This window comes from Pteropus vampyrus, unplaced genomic scaffold (genome assembly GCF_000151845.1).
Source record: "Pteropus vampyrus isolate Shadow unplaced genomic scaffold, Pvam_2.0 Scaffold125, whole genome shotgun sequence".
Classification (NCBI taxonomy): domain Eukaryota; kingdom Metazoa; phylum Chordata; class Mammalia; order Chiroptera; family Pteropodidae; genus Pteropus; species Pteropus vampyrus.
In genome coordinates this window covers 1,454,510-1,475,675 of record NW_011888906.1, presented here as the reverse complement: position 1 = coordinate 1,475,675, position 21,166 = coordinate 1,454,510, and the positions used below count along the sequence as shown (strand labels likewise).

General features: G+C 45.9%; 1 protein-coding gene across 1 annotated transcript in view; it reads right to left on the bottom strand.

Annotated features, from left to right (window-relative positions):
* CTNNBL1 (catenin beta like 1) overlaps positions 1 to 21,166 on the bottom strand; it is a 141,320-nt gene that overhangs the window by 1,100 nt on the left and 119,054 nt on the right. The window contains exons 14-15 of the mRNA XM_011366593.1: positions 8,826 to 8,963; positions 8,516 to 8,588 (exon numbers count right to left, since the gene is read on the bottom strand). Of these exons, the coding sequence (XP_011364895.1) occupies positions 8,516 to 8,588; positions 8,826 to 8,963 (211 nt within the window). The remainder of the gene's footprint in view (positions 1 to 8,515; positions 8,589 to 8,825; positions 8,964 to 21,166) is intronic.

Genomic DNA, 21,166 nt, shown 5'->3' with positions numbered 1-21,166 from the left:
TGACCAGGGCAGCCTAAGAGAGAACAATAGAGAACTCTCTGGTAAGAGGCTTTTGCATAATAAAACAGCTGCAGATCCCAATCGACAAGACTGGGGAGAGGGAGGAAAGTGTGCCACCCCTCCCTCCTACCTCACCCACGCCCCCACCGAGCTGGGGACATAATCTTGCTCCTGCCATTTCTTCATTTTTCCTCCTTCCTCTTTATTACTTTGGACACGTGCTGGAAAACGGGGTTTGGGATTCAGACATGTGCCAGCTGCGTGTCTCCCCCCGGAAATCAGCCTCTTCTGTAAGGCTCATCCATCACCTCCAACAGCAAATGGTTGTGATGCCTTCCATTAAGGCCCCTTAAGGGGAGGGCTGGGTGATGGGAGAGCAGGAGCTGGGCCGCGGGAGAAGGCTGTGGGGCTGTATGTGAGTGGCATCTCCTGCTCACATGTGAATGATCTAGCTGCTGCCCCAGGAGAAAGAGAAATGACCATTATATCATTTAATACCCCCAGAGGCATGATCTGGAAGCAAGAGGCTTAATGGATTGAACTAACACTTTGCTCTCCTAATGTACTAGCAGACCCCGGAGGGAGGGAAGTGGAGAAATACTCTGATCCTTTGGGGCAGTGATTTTCGAAGTAACGTCAGCCTCCCTGGAGGGACCTAATCTCTTTCTAGGGATGCACACAGTAGAGGAAGCCGAAGTCTGCATCAACTCCCTTACTGAATCGCCTCCGCCAAGGCCTTAGAAAAAACACATGCCACTCTGGTTCAGCGCACCCATCCCGTGGGCAAGTGTCCCCTGTCACTCTGCCTGTGGGGAAGAAGGAAATAAACTCAGGTTACCTGCTCTCTGGAAACGGGCTGTGAATGGAGTTAGTGCAGTCTGGAAGAGGGGCTGTCTTGTACGCAGTGGAATGGAAACTAACGTGTAGCGAACACCGATTATGTGCCAGGCGTTTATACACGTTCACGTTATCTCATTTAACCTTTGCAGCTATTCTGCAAAGCAAAGCCCGCCACCTCTGTTTACAGATGAGGAAACTGAGACTTTCGAGAGAGCAGAAGCGACTCGCCCAAGTCTAGAACGGTAGAGGAGCTGAAACTCAAACCCCAGGACACGTGAGAGTAGTGAAAAGGCACTGAAAAGCCATCAGGGTGGAGCCGGTCCCCAAAGTGGCATCCTCTTACCTAAGCCATGTCCTACCCTGCCTGTTTCCCATCCTTTGCGGGGAAAACTCCAGCTCTGTGAGCACTCCAAAGCACCTCAGCCCCAGAAGAGCATCTGGCTGTAAGGTCCTCATAAACGGTAAGCCGCTAGAGGAACCGTCCTGTGGCAACCGTCCTCGGTGGCCACAGATGTGGAGCGGGTCCCTGGGGCCACACACTCTCATGCCAGGCCACTGGGAGGGCTCTCAGAAATGTACTACGGCAACCCTGAAGGGCGGGTGACTGGCCGGGGTCCCCCCGCGAGCCAGCCATGGAGCCAGGCCCAGAACCGGGTCTGATGAGCCCCCACTGCTCCTCCACTGCCCCAGGCGGCTGGAACCAAGCGTGCACCTCGCCCCTCACCCTCCGCCCCTTGCCCCTACTCAGTCTTTCTTTCCAGAGCAGAATCCTATTTGGAGCGGATCTTGGTGGTACCAGCTACCTCTGGTTATTACAGCTGCTACAGCGGTTTATAAATATTGAACAGATTTCTCCCAGAGGTCTTAGAAAAGAGTTCTCTTTGCGCTCGCTCTTTCTCTTTCTGTCACCCCCTCCCCACTCCCGCCTCTCTCTCAGGGTGCGTGTAAGAGAGGAAGAGAGAATGCAGAAGAAAAGAGATGCTAGGAGGGGGAACTACAGGGTTGGGGGAGAGTGAAAGGGGGATGGGAAACAGGGAGAGAGGAAGAGGATGAGTCGGGGTGAAGTGAGAAAGATGGTGGTGTCCATACCGACTCCCTTCTCTACTTCCCCAGCATTTTCAAATAACAAAGGCTTTGATGGAGCTCAAAGACAGGCAGCAGCGCTGAACACATAAATATTAAAGCAAACTTTAGACAGCAGGTTTACTATTCAGACATGGAATACAAGCTGTTCTGTTTATGCTAAAAGCGAAGAGGGAGGGGAGCTCGGGGCTGGAGGATGGGGAAGACCTGCCTTCCAGGGCAGACACTTGGGCCAGTGCTCACAAGTCTGGTTCAGATCCCGGGACCTTAAACCGAAATGCTCACCCTCCTTTAAATACTGCAGAAGGAAGAGGGAACGGGAGAAGGGGAACGCCAGTATTCTCACACTGAAGACCCTTGAAGACAGAAATAATCACGAAACAGAAACTGGGAAAGGACCATCCTTCAGGACGAACAGAGATTCCTTAACAACAGGGATGAATATGGAAGGTCTACTGTTATATGTCGCTCAAGGAAAACATTTCGCTGGGGCTAAAGAACAGAAGTTCATCAGAGATGACATTAAAACGAAAACCTCTTCAAGGAGAAGGAAACTTACCCTTTGCTCACCATGCTAACTGGGCCGTTTTTGCTGGTTGGAGAAGCAGCCCCCACACCTCACCCCACCGCTGCAACCAGGTGCCAAGGAGTCTGATCTGGGTGCTGGTCCTGCCTGCACCTGAGTCCAGGCTGCTGCCAGCTCCGGGTGAAAGGATTAGGCCAAGGAGGGGGAAAGAAGGGACCTCCACTCACTGAGCACATACTCTGTCCAAAGCCGTGGACTGCATACCCGCCTCGGCCTTCCTGAGGGGCGGTATCCACTTTAAGTCTGATTCTCACAGAGGAGGAAACCAAGGCTCAAACATGGTATTTACGAACTTACTCAACGTTACAGAGAGCCAGAATTCATGACAGTCTGTGCGTCTCAGTTCTACTTATCACGGGGTTAGCTCAGATAATCACAACGGTCAAGGGAGCGAACGTTATCAAGCATGTGCTGCGTGCCAGCCGTCATGGGAGCACTTTACACACAGTACCTCGTCTAATCCTCACAGAAACTTCTGAGGCAAGCAACCCCATCTTACAGATGAAGGCACTGTGGTGCAGACAGGACCCTTTCCTACCTCCAGATGCCCAGCGGCCATACTAGTCATGACCTGGTGCAAGTCCCACACACACACACACACACACACACCCACACCCACCCACCCACCAGCATATGTAATCAAAAGATACAATCCCATCAGCTTCTGCAGCTTTAAAAGCACAGAAGCAAAAGCTCAGGTCACCGAGAGCCCCAAATCAATATGGAAATACATGTTTCTGAGCTTCTAAGAGATTTCAAGCCATAAAGAACACAAGCAAATCAAAGGGCCAGCAGCCAATTTCTGAAAGCATTGTGAAGTCTTTGGCTCAGTCTTTTCACCACCAGGGAGAGAGTTTATAGATGCAGTAATCCTCTAAACTTCCCTCTGCCAACCATCCCAGCACCCACATAATCTTCCCACACTTTCGCCAGTGTCTAAAACGCTTAGAGAATCGGCAGCAACTTCCATGGTAACTCTTGGCACAAGTATTTATACTAAAAAGTGTTCCCAGGTCACAGCTCCTACTCCATGTCCACGGAGACGATCACTCAATTTCTGCATCTGCCTATGGGGGATCCTTCAGCTGCTTCAAGAAGCCACCTCCTGACTTAGTCATGAACTTCAGAGAGACAGAATGCAAAAGGGCTGGTTGTGAGGGGCTGGGGAAGGAGGGAATAGGACCTGAGGGTTCAAAGGGCACAGAGTTTTAGTTTTGCAAGATGAAAATGAGTTCTGTGGATGGGTGATGGTGATGGCTGCAATGGTTAAAATGATAACTCTCATATATATTTTACTACAATTAAAAAAAAGAAAAAGCAAGCACCTCCTCTGGGTAGCCTCCCTGGATCTTCAAGCCCCTTTTACTACTCAGCAGAATGAACTGTGCCTTCTTGATCCTCTCCATATCTTAGCACTGACTTCATTCTGCTTTGTGTTGTGGTTTGTTATTTCACCTGTGATTGGATTGTATACCCCTGGGGACAGGGCCTCCTAAGTGTCTCATTTGTCTTAGGTGCCCACCTACCACCCTGTGATGCCAAGTGGGTTCTCTGTCAAGGCTAATACCCTGAATTTTCTTTCTTAAAAGGCTATAGGAGTGTTATCAGCCAATCGATATAGTTAGAGCTTTCCTTTCTGCCAGATGGAAGACGGTGCATAGTTCTGAGTTTGGATCCAGTTTCCAACATTAAGAGTGACTTGGGTATTGTCCCTTAGCTTCTGTGAGCACTGGTTTCCTTATCTGCAAAGTGGAGACTGTAATCCTGCTTTCTCGGGCTGTTGTGAGAACCACATAATACACATTAAAAGCCTGGCACAGAGGATGTGCTCGGGAGCGGCCACTCTTACCCACTGTGGTCCGGATTTCTAGAACAGCACAAAGAAGCCTGAAGCAGCACCGTAGCAGGCGCCCCCAATAAGCTTTAACGGAGTCCCTCCTCTGTGCCAGTCATGGGCCAGGCACCAGAAGACAAAAGGCAGGAAGACTGTTACTGCCCTTGCGGAGCACACGGTCTGATCTGTCCTCTAGCAGAGACCATCGTCCCCTACGTGGGCACCAGTCCTCAAGCCCAGAGTTGCTGCCAGTTCCACAAAAGGCTATACTTTGGGAGCACCGAGTAAACAGTCTGCATAAAGAGGGACTTTAACGAGCCATCAATTATTCCCAGTTCTCCTGGCACCCCCAAAGGAAAAGGAGGGAGGACAATCGTGACAAAGGGGACCGAAATATACCGGGAAAAGGCCCCTGCTGGGCTTGCCTCATCAGCGTTTTCCTGAGACCTCAAGGGATACATCAGCTGTCATCCTGCCAGCAAAACTTAGGAAATATGTAGGCCATAAAATCAAAGAAAAAAGCTTGCATCTAATTAGTATGTTAAAAAAAGGGGTGGGGGGAGCAACTCGAACTGAAAAACAAAATTAAAATCAAAGAGGACAGACTGATGAGCTGGTTTTCTTTATGAGGCTTTGTTTTTTTGTGCTTTTTGATGGAATGAGGGTGGAGGAAGTGGGGGGGAGGGGAGTGAAGGCTTTTAAGAGATGGGCCTGAGCACAGCCCAGCAGCCAGCCCGAAGGCAGAAGGCACCCTCACCCCTCTTACAACCTGCTCACTGTCCTGAGGGCGCTCGCTGCACCATGTCCAGGGGCTGCTGAGAGGCAGGCCCCACAGCACAGACCCTCTACACAGCAGTGTAGGCGCATGGGCTTCCCCAAGGTGGGTGTGAGCCAGGGTGAGGGGCACGCCAGTGAAAGGAGGTCGAGAACCTTTTATTATAACCTTAACTTTCCATCCGGAGAGCACTTTTTTTTTTCGTCCAGTGGTCAGTGTCCAATGAGGGCCTCTTTGACCTGGGCAATAGCATCAATTCCTTGGCTTTAAAATATCACCACCACACTAATGACTTTAAATTGTCCAAACTAGCATCTCTCTTGAGCCCTAATGAGAATGTCTATTGTCTGCTGCAGCCACGACCTGTACCTCCGAACTCACCGTGTGCTCAACGGAACTCAGGAGCTTTGCCCAGAGACGCTCCCAACCCCACCGAATGCTCCAGCTTCCACATCCTTGCCTGGCCTCTGCTGATGTGGCCAGAGTCCTTGCGAAGGCCATTCCCAGTCTGAGGAAGGAGCCTCTGCCTCTGGGATTCCATGCTATGGCCTGCGCCTCCATTCCTGTGTCCCTACCACTCCCTGGGCACGCTGTTCACAACTTCAGCACAGCACTTATCACATTGTAATTAGCTTAGAGAATCTTTCCCCACCAGACTGTGAATGCCTCGGCGACAGGGTGCTTGCTTATTCTTCTTTGTATCTCTAGTACCGAGGATATAGCCTGGCGCCCAGCAGTGCCAGCTGAGTGGTTGTGGGAGCGTGTATTTCATTTAGCTTGAGTTATGGTTGATCATTTATACATCTATGACCCCAAGAAGACTATAAACACCATGAGGGCAGGTGTTGGTGACACCTTAGTAGCACAGTGTATAGCACTGCTAGCCCTAAGGAGAGTCTCCGTAAACATTTGCCAATTTAAATTGACACGAGGGTAGGGTTTAATTCAACAACGTTTAAAACTCACTGGGTTCTCACTGTGTGCCTGGCATTGCTCTAGGTACCGAGGAGACATGGTGAGCAAGTCACACTACGTCCCTACGTCGTGGAGCTTATATTTTAATGTATGAGACACGAAAAACGCATAAACAAAGATATAAATAAAAACAATTACAAATTGTGATAAGGGCTTGAAAGGAAATAAACTGGGCACAATGATGGGAAATAACAGATGGAGAGAAGTGAATGGATTCAAGATTGAGTTTGGAGGCAGAACTGGCAGGTTTCCTAATGGATTGGCTGTGAAGGGTGATGGAGAGAGAGCCGAAGGGCTGGACCCCGCTCTGCAGGGATGGGTCTGAGGGTCTGGCCGGAGGAAGGCAGAGAAAGCAACAGGGGGGAGGAATGAGAGTGGCGGCAACGAACACAGCATCTGTGCAGGCCGCTCACCCACTCGCTCACGTGCTCGCTTGCCCAGGCACTTAGCCGACAAATATCTTCAGCATCTAGTACGTGCCCGTCACTTTAATAGGCATTAAAGGAATAAACCATGATCCAAAGGAGACAGAGGCTGGCTTACAACAACTGAAAATTCTGAATAACCTAAGGTATATGTGTTAGGATTCCACCTACTAGAGTCAGCATCCACTAAAAACATCTTTTCTTTCTCAGAAGACCGCTGTTTTGATGATAGAGATGGACGTGCGGGGAGAAGCCTAAATGCGAGACAGTAGAGCTGAGAGTAATAAAAAGTTCTAATTGAACAAGTGGGTGTAAAAAGTAAATGGCATTTCAAGGCTGGAGTGGCAAATCACTACAGCTACACCTTAGGGAGGAGGCGGCATGACACTCTGAGCAGTAATTCATGCGCACGCGACACTGCGAATAAGAAGGGAGCGCCCGGGACGCCACTGTGGAAGGCAAGGTGCTGGGCTAGGTTCATGAACAGCCTCCCTCATTCCTCTTTCTCTGAGGGAGAAGACAATGGACCCACGTGCTCCATTTGCGAAATGGCTCACATGCTCCGTCTGCGAAGTGGGCACAGTGGGTTCACCATTTCCACCTGCCTGGGAGGGCTACGCTGAGCATGTGCTCTCCAGTCCCTATGCCTCCACTCACACTGTTCCTTCATTCTGGAATGTCGCTGTCCCAGCCTCGAAGACCCGGCTCAATGCTACTGCTCTCACCAGGCTTTCCCTGGGAGGTTAGCCATACCTCACCTATAATGATGATGATGATCATCATCACCGTAATATTTCATAATACTCATTAGAGCTAACATTTACTGAGAACTTATTAAGGGTCAGACATTTTCCACATATTATCTCATTTAATCGTCTCGCCCGTTTTATGAGATCAGAGAGCAATGGGGTGTCTTGCTTGAGGTGCCACAGTAAAAAGCAGAGCCAAGATTCAGTTCCAGAAGCTGGATTCCAGAGCTTAAGGCTCTTAACTTCTCTTCACTTTACTACATGTATCATTTACCTTCACATTTCATCTCCCACCTGTAATGCAAGTTATAGGCCACTTACAGGTAAACCCGTTGAGTACCTCTAGCCTAATCTCTCATCCTAGAAAGGGCAGAATAAGGGCCAGAGAGAGAGAAAATGATTTGCCTGCAGTTACCCAGTCCGTCCGGACTTTCTGAACTCTGGTGTTCAGTACTGCAGAGTCCAATACGGGCCTCTCCCCACCACGTGTGCTAGTCTATGCCAAGTGGCCTGAGGATGGGGCTCAGTGCAGGCACCCTGTCTTGTGACCAAGAGCTTGCTCACTGACTGCAGGCCTCTCAGGAGCCACTCCAGCTGAGTCAGGTCCAGCCAAAGATGCAACAGTGTTTGAGAGACTCCCTGGGGTAGGTGGGGGAAGGAGAGAAACTCACCTGACTGAACCCTTTCTGTGTGCCAGGCACTACACTGGATGCTATCATGCATTATCTCATGAACCTCTGCAAATTTTCTTCTAGATCACGCTCACACAGCTGAAGAAGACAGAGCTAGGACTGGAAGGTAGGCATGCTCTTGCTATGACACCACACTGCTTCAAATGCACTGCCATCTTGCATAATTTCAATTATTTCTTGTTATTTCCCTGTTTTTTTTGCGCCCCCTAGAAAAGCAGTTTCCTTCCACACATGCAGTTTGGAATTAAATCTTTTGGTTCTTTCTTGTTTTGTGTTTAAAAAAATTTTTTTAAACAAACATTTCCAAGCTCCATTGCTCCTTCTTTGGTATGTGTTTCTTAAATTCTGGAACTGAAGGGTCAGAGGCAGAGAGGAACTAGGTTCGTCTATGGTATTCTGACAAAGATGACCCGGACACGCAATGAACTGGACAACGCACTTAAGCTTACAGGGCAGAGAATGCTGTGCACCAGATCCCAGGGAGACTGACAGAGACTCAGAAAGAAAGCATCACCGAATTCCTTGGAGCCCCAGACACGACTGACATCCAACTCACCCTTGATGATGTGCCTGACAATTTTGATGGAGCTTCCTCGCATGTTTAGGATCTGGTGAACCCTCTGGCGGATCTAGTAAAGAAGGGGAAGAGTGGGGAGATAAAGAAAAAGCATCGTTTGTCCTGGCAGACACCAGAATACTGTATTGGAAGCATTCGCCTCACTCCCAACCCTGAAAAAGAGGGCCCACATAGAGTGAAGGAATTCACGGAGAGTGTGACCCACTCTTTCTTTGAGTCTCTCTACTTAAGCAGGTGGCAAGGAAGGAGGCAGGGATGGACAGGTCCGTTTAGGGGCATCGCCCCCTACCTGCGGGACGCTGGCATTGCAGATCTCCGCCATGATGTAGCAGATGTGCTGGAGGACAAAAAGCCCTGCGTCCAGGCGTCGGAGGTAGAATTCATCCTCAATGTCGTTGTCTATGATTTCTCCACGCCGGACCATGTCCTAGAAACGAACAAACGTTTGGGAATAAAAGCTGGACAGTGAGCGGAGGAGGAAGAACTAGGCTTCTCGTCTGCCCATAATACACGAAAAAATGGCAACTCCAACAACAGGAGACAAGCGCTCCGCCTGGGTCTGTCTCCTATGTCGCCCATTATTCTAATATCTTCCTTATAGTCTCATTGTTCATGGACTAGAGGCCCAGGGAGAAATGATTGAAGTCTTAAACCTCTGTAATCTCAAACCTATCAGATTTACTGTCTCTATATCTATTCCTCTTTAGTAGATTCTTTAAAACAAAACAAAACAAAACAAAACAAAACAAAACAAAAAAACAGCTTAGAGATACAATTCACATGCCATAAATTCACACATTTGAAGTGTACGATTTAATGGCTTTTTAGTATATTCTCACCTAGTGGATTATTACCACCACTGCCAAGAGAGCTCTTCTCTTCATCTCAGGCCTTTACACTTTTCCTTCCTAGGGATTCTGGGGTACCTGTCAAGCCAACGCTATTTTTAAGCTACCTCTACCACCAAGCCTTTCCTGATTATTTAAGGCTAACGACTCCTTCTTTCCAAAATTCCTGAGAGCACCTTCAACAAGCCACCTCATGACACGACCTCTTCTCACACATCATAGTCACAGCGATTTTCATCATCGATTCCCCGTTTCTAGAACTCCCTCTATTCATAAGGGTAGACAGCGAGCTCTGTGAAAGCAGGGACTGAATTTTGTCTTCATATCCCCAGCTCAGTAAACATCCATGCAGTGAATGAAGGGAAGAAGACATCTCTGTTTTGGGCTGTCAGCTCTCAGGAGCAAGAACTGGGTGAGGGGCTCGTTCTGCATGACTCGCAGACTGCCCGAAGAAGACAGGTGTTTAATACATGCTTCTGATGACAACAATCCATTTCTTAATTCTGTCAGCAGTTTTATGACCATAGTTCCCTCTGACAACTCAGGCTCCTGTCACTGAGAGAAGCCCTTGGGACCCTGCTTTCCATGCTTCCAAACTCGAAGGACTTACCACTATGGTCATCAATCTCCAACAAGAATCCTTCAGAGACTATTTAGACGCAGATAATGCACTTTCTTATTTGCCCAGGGGGCCAGCCTGTAGCAACACAAGGCTACTTTTCATCGTGCTCCTCAAGGCCTGTCTATGAGGAAAAGACGGCTGCCAGACTTGCCAGTCCCTGTACCGCCTGGCAAATCACCACCACTAATTCCGAGCTTCGTTTAGTAGAAAATTCCTTGGTAATCTGGTAACAGTGTTAATGTTCACGAGGTAGTCAGGACTGACGCTCACGAGGTAGCACTGGACTGATGTTCAAGGAGTTTAAAAACAGAAGAGCCTCCTTGGTGTCTCATTTACTCACAGGCGTAACTTCCTGCTCCAGGACTCCTAGTTTAGCAGCTGGGGGCACAGGAAAGAAAATGACTCCCGACTTCCACTCATGCAAAAAGCGTTTGCTGCTAACACTTTACATTTCTGAAATGCTGGAGAGTTTAAAGTGTTATTATATATATGGGCCTTCCTACCGAATTGAGAGTGAGCAGGGAAGGGATTATTAATCCCATTGTAGAAATTAGAATCTAAAGCACACAGAGGTTAAGCAAGTACATAATCTGGTAATTACATAATTACCGGATGCCAGAGTACGGACTCCCTGGGGACAGGAATCCTGTCTGATTCAGCTCTGAGATGGAAATGAGTAACATGACGCAGAGTGTTCAATCCCAGCCCTGCTTAGCGCCTCGTGGCAAGGACGTCATTCTGAGCACTGAGTCAAGGCAGAAAAAGAATGAAAATGAAGATCAGGGATGCCCTGGTCTCAGTCACCAAGGAGCTGAATGTCTGGGGAGGGCAAAAGGACACAAGCGATGCCCAAAAAGTAAAGGGGTACAGTACACTCGCAAGTTAAAAATAATTATAAGAGGTGGGTGCTGATCAGGGTTGGCTAAGATGTTAGGGTACCTGGAGAGAAGTGACTTCTGAGTAAGATTTCCAGGCTCCTGATGGGCAGACGCAGCAGAACGAACGCCTTAAGAATGAAGGCCTTCCGGTGGTCTGAGGCCTGGTGTGAAACGCCCCACGGTGCTCATAATTCCTGCTCACTGGTCCGCCACCCACACACATAGTGCAAACAGTGCTGTCCCCCCTTTTCTGGCTTCCTCGTCTTTGCGTGTAATGTTGGTACTCTCCCCACTCACCCCCAATCTCTATCATACTATAAAGGCTAAAATGTGATTACTTATAGAACTTTTCCTGAGATCTTTGAAAACTTCTCAAAACTTTCCAACTGGAAAACTTTTCCAACTAAATGTGATTTTTCAGCCCTTAAAACTCCGAAGCCTGGGATTCGTATGTCTTTTACGGCACCTCCCAGGGCCTGTCTTCTAACAGTTATTCAGATGTGTGCCTCGTTCCTGTGTTGGTTCCTTGAAAACAAGAGTTGTGTTTTACTCATCTCTGTGTCCTAGAAAGCACCTTCTCTGGTCTTTTTTTACATAGTAGGCTCTTGAAAAGTATTTATCAAACAGGATTTAAAAAACGCAGGCTGAAGTTCAGCACTATTTAATGAGCTGTGTGTGCTGACTCGTGGGGATGGGGTAGAAGGGGGAAGCATCAGGAAATAGTGAGGACAGTGCCTTGGAGGGCTCGCTGGTGGGGAGCAGGGGCTTGAATGCTGGCCGGGATGTGAGATGTGATGAGCTCCAGACTACACTGTGCAGGAAAACGTCATGAACAAGAACACACAAACACCGGTATGATGGACACACTGCGTTAAAGCTCTGAGAGTCAAGCAGAACGCACAGCTGGGAGACCACAGAATCCGTCTACGTGAGAAGTAGATCAGATGGGAAAGTATATCAGAAGCAGATCGGATCAGATCAGAAGACAAGAGAAGAGAGCAAAGGAGAAGAGAGGAGAGGAGAGAGATGAGACAAAACCCTCAAACTTCTCAAGTTTGTAAACACGAGAACTTGGAATGGTAAATACATTCATTCATCTACCTGATGAAGATTTCCTGAATATCTAACTATGGGCCAGCTAGTATGTGGCGTGCTGGGGGCAGCAAAGATAAATAAAACAGTTCACATAATCAAGGAGATTACAGTCTAATGAGGTTAACAAATATGAACAAATTGTTTGTTTGTTTGTTTGTTTTTTAAGTGTAGCAATGGCTATTATAAAGGACTTCTCAGACCTTACTGTGCGCCATGGGAACCCACAAGAATGACAGACTAAGTCTGTCTAGGGAAGTCAGGAGAGTTCAAGAGAAATGTAACATTTGAGCTGGATTCTAAAGGTGTTTGAAAGCTGGAAAGAACATTCCCGGCTAAGGGATTAATGATATGGATAAAAGCACAGAAAAGTCGACTTGGCTTCGGTGGGAGAGCACAATAGTGGGATATCACTATCCCTAAAAGAGAGAAAGAACAGAATGAAGTATATATATTTTTGCTTATTAGATCCTAGCTATCAGCAGATCATATTATTTTTGATTGATCACTACACACCAGGCATCGCGTGAGGCAGTCTGAATAATAACCATTGCTACTACCATCTATCCACCTAGAAGGAGCAGACAGAGTTTACTGAGGGCTTATTCTGTGTCAGGCTTAGCACTAAGTGCTTTATGTATATTGACTCCTTTATTCCTCACAAATATTGGGAGGTAGGGATTATCACCGCCATTTTAGACGAGGAAACTGACTCAGGCTAGTGGGCGGCAGACCTGGGATTCAAACCCAAGTCCGCTCTTTTCGTACTACCATGTTTGTATAGGTACAGATTTCAGAGCCGTCTAGAGAATAAAGGAAGATGCTACACAGGAGTGCAGAAAGGCTTAAGAATGGAGCTCAGTGAAATTAAGTTTCTCCAATTAGGTCAGAAATGCCTCCGGCGAGTTTTCCTCTTTCACACGCTTCCCCACAATCTCATCTTCGTTGAACCAGGAAGGTACATACCGTATCTTCCAGTTTCTCTATATATTGTTGTCTCTAAAGGATGGACCCAAGAGAGCAATGCCGAACCCCATTTTTCCCTCTTTCTGCAGAACTTCAAGACTCTAACAATGTTCAATTCAACATTCTACTTTTAGACATACGGTCACGTAATTTGAAAGTGAAATTTTCAAATGCAGATCTGAGATACGACTATAGCTCATCTCCAAGAAAGGCATCGCCCTCACTGCGTTGAACACGCACGAAGATGAAACAGATTGGTTTCCATGATGAAGTTTCTGCCCTGACAGTTTCAGACGCATCATAGAAACTAGCAGGCAGAGAAGGTGACGGCTGTCAGGATAGCACCTTATCTAGCCTGCTCGAATTCTGTGGCTTGGAATATTTACTGTTGAGTACATTCAGGGAAGCTGAACACAAATGTGCACTCTGTGTTTGAAGGGGAATAAAAGAAGCAGGATGATAATGTATCATTCTGATGGAAAATAAGAAAGTTTGGGTTCGGTTTTTTTTAGAAACATCTTCTCAAGTTTCAGTCTGTTTCAAAAAAAGAAGTGGGATGGCATACTGCCTTTATTATCCACCCCCGTCTTCCATGGACAGGGCCAACTTATTATAAATGGATTAATGATTTTTGGCTCCTTTTCTGGGGTTCTGAGATACTAGACAAAAACAAAAAGCGAGTGGCAGATCTTGAGATAAGAACCTGACACGGTTCTTAGGATATCTGTGTGAGGAAGTAGAACTAGACACCTGAAGGAACTTTTAAAGGTATCTGAAAGTCCAAAATGGCTGCTGGTACAGCTCAACTCATGATAATCTAGTAGGATTCAGTCTCTGGAGAAGTAATATTAAAGCAATAAGTTTTTAGGAATTAAAATATAAATCATCACAAACTTCTCTCCACTCTATTACTTCCCTTATAAAAGGTTCCAAAAGAACTGAAGGAGTCTGATTTAGAATACGCTTAATGATTATGCACTAGTAATATACGAGTGGATTTGCTTCACTAGTGGTAGAAAGGAACTCAATCGTGACATTTGACCAATGAGATACAATTCGAAAGTGACTAGGGAAAGAACAGAGTGAAGCCATCTGGCCCATGCAAAGACCAAACCTGCAGCCCAACCTCCTTAGTACAGGGGTACTGAACTAATAGGCAACAAATATCCCATTCTAAAGAAGGTACCCAACCTCCCTTGCCCACTAAAGAGACCCTGTGATAGTAGTATAAGAAGCATTTAAGTCAGATACTGGGACTTTTCTGAACCATGATTTATAAATTCTACAAACAAGTTCCTCTGCCAAGGCAGGACAGGGTACATCAATCATGGGATCAGATCCCAGCTCTAATACTAACTTCCTAGTGCCCTCAGGCAAGTTATTTAACTTTTTTTTTTGGCTTTAGCTTCACTGCTTGGAAATAAGAAGTTTGAAGTGAACCAGGGAAGGTTAAGAGGGTTTGTTCTGAAGGTCGACTCTAATCCACTGGAATAGCTAGCTATAAAGTACTATATTAGAAAAGGGGTCCGAAGACAAGTTAGAACTTGGCGGGGAAGAACACTGAAATCAGCAATGTGGGCACTGATTGTAGGATGGGGAGTGGTAGTGGGCTTTTACCTTTGTCTTTCCTGATCTGGTGTTCTCGAAAGTTCCTTTTAGCTTTGATAATTTGCAAATCTAGGACTGATGCACCTTCATAACTAGATGTAACAGGTTTCTGCCTGTACACAGGTGTCTCTAACAATGTTCAATTCAACATTCTACTTTTAGACATACGGTCACGTAATTTGAAAGTGAAATTTTCAAATGCAGATCTGAGATACGACTATAGCTCATCTCCAAGAAAGGCATCGCCCTCACTGCGTTGAACACGCACGAAGATGAAACAGATTGGTTTCCATGATGAAGTTTCTGCCCTGACAGTTTCAGACGCATCATAGAAACTAGCAGACAGAGAAGGTGACGGCTGTCAGGATAGCACCTTATCTAGCCTGTTCGAATTCTGTGGCTTGGAATATTTACTGTTGAGTACATTCAGGGAAGCTGAACACAAATGTGCACTCTGTGTTTGAAGGGGAATAAAAGAAGCAGGATGATAATGTATCATTCTGATGGAAAATAAGAAAGTTTGGGTTCGGTTTTTTTTAGAAACATCTTCTCAAGTTTCAGTCTGTTTCAAAAAAAGAAGTGGGATGGCATACTGCCTTTATTATCCACCCCCGTCTTCCATGGACAGGGCCAACTTATTATAAATGGATTAATGATTTTTGGCTCCTTTTCTGGGGTTCTGAGATACTAGACAAAAACAAAAAGCGAGTGGCAGATCTTGAGATAAGAACCTGACACGGTTCTTAGGATATCTGTGTGAGGAAGTAGAACTAGACACCTGAAGGAACTTTTAAAGGTATCTGAAAGTCCAAAATGGCTGCTGGTACAGCTCAACTCATGATAATCTAGTAGGATTCAGTCTCTGGAGAAGTAATATTAAAGCAATAAGTTTTTAGGAATTAAAATATAAATCATCACAAACTTCTCTCCACTCTATTACTTCCCTTATAAAAGGTTCCAAAAGAACTGAAGGAGTCTGATTTAGAATACGCTTAATGACTATGCACTAGTAATATACGAGTGGATTTGCTTCACTAGTGGTAGAGAGGAACTCAATCATGACATTTGACCAATGAGATACAATTCGAAAGTGACTAGGGAAAGAACAGAGTGAAGCCATCTGGCCCATGCAAAGACCAAACCTGCAGCCCAACCTCCTTAGTACAGGGGTACTGAACTAATAGGCAACAAATATCCCATTCTAAAGAAGGTACCCAACCTCCCTTGCCCACTAAAGAGACCCTGTGATAGTAGTATAAGAAGCATTTAAGTCAGATACTGGGACTTTTCTGAACCATGATTTATAAATTCTACAAACAAGTTCCTCTGCCAAGGCAGGACAGGGTATATCAATCATGGGATCAGATCCCAGCTCTAATACTAACTTCCTAGTGCCCTCAGGCAAGTTATTTAACTTTTTTTTTTGGCTTTAGCTTCACTGCTTGGAAATAAGAAGTTTGAAGTGAACCGGGGAAGGTTAAGAGGGTTTGTTCTGAAGGTCGACTCTAATCCACTGGAATAGCTAGCTATAAAGTACTATATTAGAAAAGGGGTCCGAAGACAAGTTAGAACTTGGCGGGGAAGAACACTGAAATCAGCAATGTGGGCACTGATTGTAGGATGGGGAGTGGTAGTGGGCTTTTACCTTTGTCTTTCCTGATCTGGTGTTCTCGAAAGTTCCTTTTAGCTTTGATAATTTGCAAATCTAGGACTGATGCACCTTCATAACTAGATGTAACAGGTTTCTGCCTGTACACAGGTATACGGATAGACTGACGCTGTTAACTAACAGGCAGGAGTGCCACTGTGAGAAACGCCTCAAGTAGGAGTGAAGAACTGTCATCTCAACAGGACGTGATGATCAGCACTGACAATTAGTTCATCTTTTCATCAATAAATTAAACTTCCCTGTAAGAAAGAGCCAATTCCTGGATCTGCTGTTGTACCAGACGGGCTATTGTAACACAATCTGGGCATGTAAATCGGATGCTCTTAAAATGGGAATATGACTAATAAAGGTTAAAGAGAAATTGCAAAAACCCAGTAAGCTCCTTAAGTAAGATATGCAAACATACCTTACTTTACAAAATTTCAGAGTGAAAATCTATGTGTACGTTGAATTGTATTTGAAATAAGACAGGAGAGTTCGGATTTAAAGGAAGTCTACAAATCTTTCAACTCTCACCTTTGAGAACAGTGAAGGTGACTGTTTTGGTGAAGCAATGACAATTCAACATCTGCATACGACACTTTTTACTTCTCAAAGCAGAGCATCTGCATTAACCTCACTTGCTGTATATGCCCTGTGTTGGGTATGTGCAGCAAACATCAGTTTCAGATTTCACAGATGGAAAAATTGAGACAGACGTCAAATGACCGTCACTGGGCTTCTGTTAGAGACTTCAGTGGAACACGATTTCTAGGCCTTTCACTCTGGCAAGAGATAGGCGGCATAAATGAAATAACAATAGCAAAATTCCGAGTCCTTGCTGTGTGCCAGGCTCTACGCTAAGCACTTTCACGGATCTCTCATTTTTCCTTAAATCCCAAGTGGTAAGAACTATTTCTATTTCCACTTTTCAAATGGAAAACTGAGGCTTTACTAAAGAAGTGAAATCTCACAAAGCTCATGGCTGAGTACATGTTGGAGAAAGGATCAAAACCCATGCAAGTTTGGCTCTAAGCCTGTGATCCCTTCCACAGTTCGAAGAAGGAAAAAGTCTTTGGTTATAGACCTTCTCTGGCATTACCTTATGAGCAAATAGATGGGATTTTTTTTTAATGCCATATTTGGGAATACTGCAAATGGGCAGCACTAAATATAAGGTCATCTAGCTTTCTGGCATGTCTTTTCCTTATAAATTGAAGAAACATTAAAATAAAGGGTGTGGGGAACACTATAGCTAGTCCAGTGAATTCCAAATGCGATTCGAAAGAGTTAAAAAAAAAAAAAAAAAGATACCCTGAAAGGTTTTGTTTTGTTCATTCCATGAGAGAGGACTAGAATAAAAACTTAGATACAGTAATTCAGTGAATGGCACATTAAGTAGAACAGATTGCAATTCACAGTAGCACAAGCCTGTTTGGGGGCTGCTAAAATAAACAGATTCACCTCCAAAGATACACGAGGAGGCGGTACGTTTGGCGTCAAGGTGCCATTTCTGCAGGGTCGTGTGTGCCTTTTCCCCTCCCCCAGCCACATCCTCACTTTAAATGTTAATCTGTCTTCGAGAACACTACGGAATCAACACCTTTCCCTGTGCCTCTATCTCTCTCAGCAGGCCTCCAAATGAGCATGTGGATGCCATTTCTAATCTGTACCTGACAGGCAGCGAGCTGCCCCTCGCTGATGGAAGGAGACAGTCATAAAAGAAGCTGCTATGAAACCAATAGGAATCCCTCTCACTTTAATAAAAGGGGACATGACTCAGAGCCCCAACAAGGGTCACAGTTACTGTCTGTGGTCAAGGGTGGGAACTGCTCAATCATTAAGAAAAGGTCGATTTCTGTTTTCTTCTAAAGCCAGGGGAAAATTTAAACCATGGAAGGAAGAGACAGGTAAGTAGAAATGAGGGAGACACAAACATCAGCAAAACGAAATTTTCCCCTAAGAGCCTATAAAACAGATCAGACTGTTGGAGAAGGATCCTAAAAACTGCAGGTCATTTTAGCGGGGGAAACTAAGGCTGGAGAAATAGTTAAAGGGATTTTTTTTTTTTTTTCAAGAATGCACAGCTAACTGATAGGTCTGATACGAATCCAAGGATCTCAGGCCAGAGCTCTGCCCACAAAGGAGAAACTGACGGTGTGTCAGGTCGGCCTTAACAAACGAGCATGTACCAGGTTTTTACGAACAATCTCACTAATCTTCAAAATGACCGTCTAATAAAGCTACCGTGAAAGCTAGCACATACACAGGGCACGGCATCTCCCTAAGGAACAGGGTTCGTGTGTGGCAGAACTGGGATTTAACCTTGAGCTGTCTGACCCTCAAGGTTCACGTGCCTTCTATGTTACCATAATGCCTCCATCACAGGTGTGTCTTAAATTTCTAAATTTACTACCAAACCAACCAACCAACCAACCAACAAAAACCCACTCAGACATCTCATTTGAATTTGACAACATGTAAGCCAGCCTTGAAAAAACCAGGGCTTCCATGAGTCAGTAGGGGAGAGCCTATAAACCCCACTCAAAGAGGACAGAGAGGACAAGTAAAGCAAAACATGGTGCTCAGGACCACACTGCAAGTTAGTGGCAGAGGCATGGGACTTGAGCCCAGGTCCTCCAACTTCTCCAACAGCAGAAAGGATGACTGGGAAGGGGACGGAGCGGGCAGGGAGGCAGAGAGAGAGAGAGAGAGAGAGGATAAATGGGCGTATGGCAGAATCTGTGGGTGTCTAAGACACAGCGAAGCAGGGGAGAGCAAAACACACCATGACACCCCCTCTGTCACCATCTCTGGTTTCTGCTGGCTGTAAGCTGTGTTCTGGCAAATTCATGGGCTAAGTTTGGGAACCGCTGGTTTAAAGAACAGCTGAGAGGAATTCTCAGCAGGAGTCTCTCTTTATAAGCTTGCCCCAGAAGCTTCCAGCACAGTTAGCAGAAGAATCAATGGCAATCTCGCACTTCCACTGTCTATGTGCTTACCCAGTGTTTTAGGATCAAGTACCCCACAGGTTCATTCCTGCGCTTTACCTCCCTTTGTACAAATCTTTAAATGAGTTTCAAATGTCAGGGAAATACTCTGTTTCAGATATCAAGTCCTGTGGATACTGTTTCGTTACAAGGAGTCCATCTTTCTTTTTCCAAGATAAAGCCTGGAATGATTTAACTGTGGCAAAATTAGCATGCAATTTGTAAGTCATTACAGTGCAAAGTATGTGGCGAGAATACTTTTATTGAATAAACCTGCTGAGAATAATTTTCCCAGGAACTAAAAAAGGGAAAACCTCTCTTCAAGGCTCTCCTCCCTCTTTTAAAATCCCTACCCATATAATTATGTCTTACTTCTGACAGTCAGAAGCCAGGATTCTCTGTACATTTAAACCAACAGAAGCCAGGAGGAACCAAGGAGAAGTCAGGATGTCTGTGTATGTCATCTTCCCAACAATAGGGACCCTGGCGTTTTCTGGGCTTTGTGTTGTTTGGGGAGTCAGGTGAAATGTGCTGAGACAAGCATCCTGGAGAACTGCTGCTCACTAGAAGAGTCTTCAGAATTACATGCCCTTTAAAAGCTCATGTCAAATCCTGTTAACCAGGAACCTCGAGGGTATGTCCAGATACGCTGTGGCCCTGGAATCACATGGACGCTGACTACAACATGGAAGCAGCAGGCAACTGCCCAAGACAGGGAAGTCTTTGCTAGTTACAGATTATTGTAATAATGTGATTTGAACCGAATGTGCATAAAATCATCAGTTTGTCCTGCAGACTTCCTAAATAGGAGTATTTTTCCATGTTGAATATGGCTAGGTATGCCACAGACTCTACACGGTTAAATGTTTTTGATGATGGGACTAATCAGAGAGAAAACAAAAATTAGGGTTAAAAATAAGAGTTAAGGAAAAAAGCAGAAAACCCAGGTCCCTCTATCTTCCTTAATACCCAGGGACAGATATTAATTTCACCTCACGAGCGATGCTTCTTCATTTATTGCACGTCAATCACTACCTAAATCCTGAGAACACGATGAACAAGAGAGATTACGGGCCCAGAGATAAAGAATAAACAAATAAATAAAAGAATTACAGGTTATGAAGAAGCACTGGGGACGGGGGTGCTGCTTTACACATGGCGACCCCTGAAAACCTCTCTGCGGAGGCAACATTTAGGCTGAGACCCGAGGCGGAGGGAGAGACCAGCCTGAGAAGGGCCAGGAAGAAGGGAAAAACCAACGCAAAGGCTACAAGGCAGGAGGGTAGTACACAGTGGCAGGAGAGGAAGTGAGGGAAGTAGGGAGGACTCGGGTCACGCGAAACCTTGCGGTACTAGGGAAGGAAGAAAATATGTGCGCATGCGGAGGGGTGGTGGTGCACACGGTCCTTTAGAGAAAAGGAAAAGAAAGGGTCTCTGGCCACCTCCTACTTGCCAGGCCCTGTGAAAGCAGCTTTCACATGCGTCATACCTACGTCACCAATCCCTACATATGCGATTCTTCCAAGTACACAGTGGGGACATAGGCCTTAAAAACAAAACACCAGTAAGAAAAGAAAATAAGGCTGGGGTGGTTAGGCTATTCGTCCGTAGCTGGAGAACAAGGAAAAAGCCTGGCTCTCAGGCCCAGCCAGGCTCTCCCGTTCACACCCTCCGCTCCTAGAATTTAACTCATCACTTGCCCCCAAACTTAACTCAGCTCTTTTGCTCCTGGTTCCTCTCTAGATTGGAAAGTCCCTTATGTCTCTACCTTTTTCGGTTCCGCTTGAATCTTACTTCATTCATCCACAAAACTGCTAAGGGTGACTCCAGACTCAGATGGCCTCTCCCTGCTCCCTGGATTCCTCTAGCCATACAGGGCACCTGGGGCCCACTCTTCTATCGGCACTCAACCCCTCACCCCTGCCAGCACCCCTGGCCCTGGGCCTTGCACAGAGCAGGCACCTGAGAAACATGTGCC